At 51.9% G+C, this 6,852-nt stretch overlaps 1 protein-coding gene across 11 annotated transcripts in view; it reads right to left on the reverse strand.

Moving 5' to 3' along the window:
• Positions 1 to 1,933, reverse strand: part of COBL (cordon-bleu WH2 repeat protein) — a 168,999-nt gene extending 167,066 nt beyond the window's left edge. For 5 of the 11 annotated variants that reach the window (XM_075084385.1, XM_075084384.1, XM_075084381.1 and 2 more), the window contains exon 1: positions 1,408 to 1,616. In XM_075084385.1, coding sequence (XP_074940486.1) covers positions 1,408 to 1,451 — 44 coding nt within the window. In that variant the 5' untranslated portion in view covers positions 1,452 to 1,616. Of the gene's footprint in view, positions 1 to 1,407; positions 1,617 to 1,771 lie in introns of those variants that run through there. The other 6 variants (XM_075084383.1, XM_075084379.1, XM_075084382.1 and 3 more) reach the window with 3 other exon arrangements.
• Between the last annotated feature and the right edge of the window lie 4,919 nt (positions 1,934 to 6,852).

A 6,852-nucleotide genomic window follows, 5' to 3' on the forward strand; every position in this document is an offset into this window, starting at 1 on the left:
GCAGCTATGCTATTACCTCAGCTAGGTACAGAGAGGGGAAGTATATTATACCTACTGCTTTTCATAGCAGGTTAGCTTAAAAAGTCATGATCCAACAGGCTCATTTTTAACAGGAATTAGGCATTTTATTTACAAAAAGAGCAGCAAGCTATGTCATGCTCTGTGAGTCGAGGAAACATTGCACACATAGGGTTTCATCAGTACAGCACTAGCAACGGCATCTTTCCTTCACCCACTGCTCTCTGCTCTACTTTCCAAGTTAGGCAGTACATGACTTGCTATCGAACACAGAAACTCAGAAAATTAAACCTAACCAAAAGTACTGCAGCCCACCCCACCAGCAAATACTTTAAAGCTGTCTTCTATTTATCTGAAAAGTAATTTATGACTTAAACGTTAGAAATAAAAATAATAATAAAAAAAAAAACTGCTGAAGCAATCGCAGTCCTTTTCAGTCCGTGCAGACAGTGTGAAGTAGAGCAGTAAATCGCAGCGAGCAGGCAGCACACAGCTCTTAAAACTTGCCCAGCTTCTGCTCCGACAAAAGAGACCACTTAGGGCTTCATCTTGCCGCTGCTCTCACCCCTTCATTAACAGACTAATAAATTCACTGCCGGCATATTCTGTATTTGTTTCTTCTGTCTAAAAACCCCAAATCCACCTGCGGTTTCCACCAGGTCTGGCTGCCGTGCAGCGTTACCGCTGCCAGAGCGGTGCCCGCCACCGCACGCTGGGGGAGCCCCGGCGGCTGCCCGGGGCCCGGCCGCCACCGACCAAACCCGGACAATTAATCTCTGCCGTTTTTAATCCGAGACTGGCATCGGTTCCCCCGCTCTGCCGCGGCTGTGCCGCGGGGCTGGGGGAGCCCGGGGCTGGGGCGCCTCAATAAACGTTTCGAAGGCTTTTGGCTCCCGCGGCCCGGCTCCCCCTCGCCCGGCTCCAAGCGGCGGCGGCGGCCCGGGACGGGAGCGGCGGGTGGCGGCTTCCCGGGGGGCGCCTGGCCAGCCCCGACACCCCTCGGCGAGAAAGAACCCCCAAACCGAGCCCCGCTCTCCAGCCGCTCCCGTCTCGCAGGCGGAGGGGCGGCGACGGCAGCGGGGTCGGGGCGCCCCTTCCGAAGGGGAAAGGCGAACACTTGTCCCCACATCCCGACCCTCCCTCACTCCGGGCCGCCTCCTACCCCCGGCCATGCCCCGCGTCCTCTGCCCGCCGGGGCGGGCTGTGCCCAGCACGGCGGCGCGCCGGCACCTGCGCGCCGGCTCCGGCCGCGGCGGCAGGAGGGACGGAGGGAGCGAGGGAGGGCGCCAAGGCCCGCCGGCCAGCGCCGCCACTGCCGCCCCCGCTGCCGCTCCTGCCCGCGGAGGCGAGAGGCGGCCGGTCCCTCCCGGGTCGCGGCGGGTGGCTTACCCGCTGGGAGGCTTGCTGGCCCCGGGGCGCGGGAGGGTCTCCATGGCCGGGCCTCCCTCGCCGCTTCTGACGGGACGGGCCGATCCGGACGCAGCCCCGCAGCGGGGCAGCGGCGAAGGTCGGCGGCAGCGGGGGGGAGAACCGAGGAGGAGGGAGGAGAGGAGAGGAGAGGAGTGAGAGCCGGCCTCGCCCCCGCCCTCGCCCCCACCTCCCCCGCCCGGCCCCGCTCCCGATCCCCGCACCGCCGCCGGGCGGCACTGCCCAGCCGGCCGCCGCCGCTCCCCAGCCCGGCCGCCGGTAGCGGGCGGGGATGCCCTGCCCGGGCAGCACAAGGCGGCCCCTCGCCGCTCCCCGCCCGCCTTACCGGGAAGCGCCGCCGCTCCGCGGGCACGGACAGCTCGGCTGCGCCCGCTGAGGAAGGGTCTGCCCGGCCCGGGCGAGCGCAGCGGAGCGGAGCGGGGCGGCTTGGCGGGGCTGGCGGCGGCCCGGAGGGGCGGGCGGGGGCGCTGCAAACCCCTTTCCTTGTGACTGGCCGGGGCAAAGGCAAACGCGGTGGCTGGCCCCGCGGGCACTGCCGGGGCGGGGGCGAGGAGGGCATGGGGGAGACCCGCCGGAGGGAGAAGCGACAGACCTCGCCGCCACCGCGGCGGTTCAGCTCAGAAAACCCTCTTCAACCTCTTCGGCGCTAAACTTGGCAAAACTTTTGGCTTGCCGGGCGGCGTCCCCCGAGGCTGAGCCCCGCGTGGAGCGGAGGCTTTTCCGCAGCCTTGTGCCCTGCCCAGCACGGAGCGCTGCAGCCTGAGGCTTGCTCCTTGGTACCCTTATTCTTACAGACTTTAATTTTCTTGGAGGCAGCACAAACAACTTCTTTTTAAATTAGTAGTGGCTTCAGTCAAGAGCGGGGCTGAAGGGCCGCCACGGGGCAGGCAGGGCATGGCCCACTTCTCCCACAGTGCGTCGAGCCGGTGGCAGCGGGGACAACAGCGGGGGGACCCCGGCGGCCTCGGCCTCGCACCCTGGGCAAGGCTCACATCGCTTGCCTGGGCGACACGTTGCGATCTCAGTGCGCCACCTCCCCCTCGCACCGTGCCCCCAAGGAGAGCGACTGCTAGGCTCGTGTGTGAAAGGAGAAGCGAGCTGGAGGCTGAGCAGCCTGGCTTACGTTACTGCAGTGTGGGCCTGCTCGTGGCTCTGCCCGCCGTTGGGCAGCCTGGCCTCTCTTGGGCGTTTCAGGGGTTGCTCTGCTCCCCTCCAACCCTCTCCATTTGCTTCACCTTGCTTTCCCGGCCATGGTGGGAGGACGGTAGAGATGGTGGAGGGGTCAGGCCACCAGCCAACATGGACACCAGGCTGAGTAAAGTGACAGCAAGAGACTCGGGCGAGGGACTGCGAGGGGAAGGGGAGCTGCTGCCAGACTTGCCTTGGCGACCGTCCCTCACGTTCTGGTTAATGGTCACCCCTTTCCCCAAACCCTTCCTTCCTCTCAGGCGTGGGCTCCTATCTCTGCATATTCTGCCTATCGGAATGTGTCTTGCCCAGCTCGGTGACCAGAATAAATGCAAAAATGGCCCCAAAAGTGAGAGCTTCTTTCTCAGCAAGCAAGACTTGGCAAATCTGCGTCAGAAGCTGCATGCGAGCGGTGGCGTTGCTATCTGCAAGAAACCCCCATCCCAGGCAGACTGTAAATATTTTGAAACATTCAGAGGTTGGATTAATTTGCCAGCAACAGACAGGAGAAGAATGTATTCATCTTTTCTGTACTACATGAATGAAAGATTGCCAGAAATGCCCACCTTTGTCTTGTACCAAAGCTTTTGCATTATGATCAAAATATCCGTTTCTGTGCGTTTACCCCAATGTGTAACAGAATGCTTCTTGTGGTATAGTCATCCTTAATTTTCTTTTCTCTCGCTTTGACAGCTTGAAGTCTCCCCTTAATTCCCGTCAACAGAGAGTTAAGAATGCTGCTTTCCGTTCCCTCCCCTCCAGCCCTGACATATATAGATGGCATAAGGGCAAGGGAGGCAGCTGGCTGTCCTAGACATAGGTAGAGAAACAAAAACATGAATTTGTAGAAGCAAAACATTGATCTCTAATTTCCCTGTTACCATGGGTAGGAGTTGACTGAGTCACCACACTTCAGTAATTACCCCGGTCATCTGAGCCACATGCCACGGTAATGAGCCACATGCATGTTCCTAATTTGCGCCCTTATGAAAATAAATAGGCTCTCTCACATACTTTATTTTGCAAGTGGATTGGTTCAGAGACTGCACGCTGTCAGTTACCATAGCTCCAGGAATGAATGGTGATCTATTAAATCACAGGAGCTTGATTTCATAGCTCTGTTCATCATCTAGTCAGTCATTTTTCATCTCCCCCTTTTAGACCTAAATCCAAATGAACTCTTCCCTATCCTAGAACAGATGTTAAAGCTGCACGGGCACAAAACCTCTGCAGAACCCCCCAGACCTTCCCCTGCCTGCATCATTAGCAAACACCACCACTCCAGTTACTTCAATAACCTGAAAAAGCTTCCCTTGCTTCAGCTGTAACTTCTGCTCTACCTGTGATACACCTGAGCGGAGGTGTAAAGCACAGAACAAAATAGTGTTTGCTTATTATGTTCAGGCTTTTTATGCAGCACAGCAGAAGAGCAAAAGCCTATTAATCTCCCTAATCATGATCCTAATACATCTCCAGAGCACCAGCAGTGCCAGCTGCCCAGGGCCCCAGTTCTTCAGTCCCGTTTAGCTGATGGAAAAGCTGGGTGAAACGCAGGGAGCACACTCTGCGATACGACACGGGAATCTGCCTTTCTCCAGGCTCCTTGGCACTGGGCCCGGCTCTCAAAAACTGGTCAAAGGGGGCATTTCTGGTGTGCATTGTAATCCCCACATTTGGGGTGCTGTGCTCGTTTGTTAGGCAAAGGGTATTAGTTTGGAGAGGGGCTGCATGAGTATTTGCCAATCTCATAAAAGGTCTGTGAGACTGAACATGGTTAGTCCACCCCCAGGACTGGTTTTAACCCTTCCTTGTCTGTATAGCTTCATCTCTGTTTAGATGCGCCTCCTCAATATATTTCCTAAGAAAATTAAGTCATTTAGGTGAAAAAATCCTTGCTGTAAAATAATTTAGGCCTTTAAAAATAGAAAATTAATCACCAGTGCAGTTTCACAATTCTGCTTTTCTACAGTCTTCAAAACATTATTCCTGTTTTTCCTCACCTTCACAGCTAGTAGTATTACTGAATCAAACCTTTAAAGCTACATTTTTCCTCTGCTAAAACTGGCCTGTAATGTTTCGGGAATTTGAGTTTATACTATAAACTTAACCAAACATGTAAGGAATCTAGTAAGACAAGTCTAATACCAAGGAATTTGTTTCTAATGTAGCAAAAAGAGGTTAAAATTAGCGTTAGCTAACATGCACCAGTTACCCGAGCCTTTTCTCCACTCTAGCACATATCTTGTCCTATGATTTAGCTGTTTGAGGACCATCCTAGAATTGGAAATTAGGTTTGAGCTTAAAAACCAAGGCAAAAATAGCAAACCTGAATTTATAGCAGGAAAAGATTTTGAATAGAATTTAGTTAATGTGGTTAGGTTTAGTTAACAGCGAATACACATTTTGAACCACATAAATCCTTTTCCCATTCTAAGCAATCTAGAAATTGCAATTTAAGCATTAGTCCCTGTAAGAGAGCTGACTTACTGTACAATTACAAAATTCCTGGCTATGTAATTATATCAGTTGGAGTTGTGTAGCCTCAAGCTCACAAAATTCTTTTACTTTGCTATCCACAGAAAAAAAAAAAGAAGAAAAAAATAAGGGAAATGAGATATTCAGGGCTTGCTAGACCATTTCCTTGAGTCCCAGAGCACCCCTTCCTCAGAAAGTTGTTTTGGGATTTAGCCCTACATGTCCTATTGTTTTTATTAGGAACCTGAAATAACGGTGAGGAAATTATGTCAGTTTTAGAAGCCTGTGTCAAAATAACAAATAAAAACAATGAGTAGTTTTGAACAAATATCACATCATTGCTGGTCTGTACAAGACTAATGCAACATTATCAGGTACCACTGAAGAGGCTGAATTTGCTTCAGAAAGGCGCTGTGACTCGGTGAGTGGGGCACTCAAGGGGGAACAAGGATATTGTGCTTGGATCTGCCCCTAGCCGCACAGCGAATCACTGGCAAGTTTCTGGTCCATCTTTTGTTTCTCTTATTTATCTAGTGTCATGCCGAGGAGCCTCCTTTGTGACCCAGCACCAAACTGCACTTGTACAGCAGCCAGAAAAGAGCAGAGGCAGTTCCTGCCCTGAACAACCTGAGGGTTTTAGAACGGCAATTTTAGTTTTCTTCATGATTTTAGAGCCTTACATGTAAGAAGTCTGTGATGTCAATTAAAGCTCCCCAGGAAAGAACCCAAAAAGATACTAGTCACCCCAAAACATGACAAAGAAGCCATCTGAAAGAGCACGTGGATACAGATACAGGTTTATGTAGCTTTAGCTGAGATAGTTCATATTATTTCTGAAATACTGAAGCTTGCCCTTTGTCTTGTTGTTTCTCAATCTCTTCTGTTTTGAAAGACAGATCCCTTCAAAGAATTTTTTTCTTTTATCTCCCCAACTTACTGAAGTCACTGAAGACTTTGGAGGGTATTTGGCCTTAAGACACCTAGAAAAAGGAACTGGGAGTGTGATGGAGAAAGCTGGAGGCTCCTTCCCCACCTCTGCATGGAAAAGGCTGCCGAGGAAACCCCTGCTTGACCATTCACTCTTGCCTTCAAACTGCGGTGTGGTCTGGAAAGCAGCAAGGGATGGCGCAGCGCGGCAGATGAGCAGGCGCGTGGTGCAGTGCTGGCCCAACGCTGACGCTCAGGAGCCGCAGGGCAGATCGAGCACTGTCATGCCAGGTAAAAATATTCTGGAAAGGGAGGGTCCTTTTGCCTTAGACAGTATTTCAGAGCACACCTGCAAGGCGGGGAATGTGATATACATGAACAGAGATGGGGAAATGGTTTAAAATCATGATGTGAATAGGATAGGAGGAATTTCTGTGAATGACGCAGCCGTCAGGAAATTAAAAATGGGTTATTTTAAATGTGGCTAAAAGTGGACAAAGCAGACATCAGCATAACCCACACTGAAGCTGATACATCTCTATAATATGCTGACAAAGTCTTGAATGTAGAAACCATAGAACTTTGGGGATTTTGTTTTAAAGCCTAGATAATGATCATATGCTTATTCTCCCATTCTTCCTCATTTTTCCCCAACAGTTTTATAGTCTGTTGCTTTTCCCTAACATGTCATTCTGTGTATTTTGGACAAGGAGCCTTCTGTTTCCTCTCTTTTTATACCATTCCTCTTATGTGAACTTTCTTCAGGATTTGAGACCCCAGGCCTGGGCTGCAGTTAAACTGACATTAATGAAAGGA

This window comes from Phalacrocorax aristotelis, chromosome 2 (assembly GCF_949628215.1).
Source record: "Phalacrocorax aristotelis chromosome 2, bGulAri2.1, whole genome shotgun sequence".
Taxonomy (NCBI): Eukaryota; Metazoa; Chordata; class Aves; order Suliformes; family Phalacrocoracidae; genus Phalacrocorax; species Phalacrocorax aristotelis.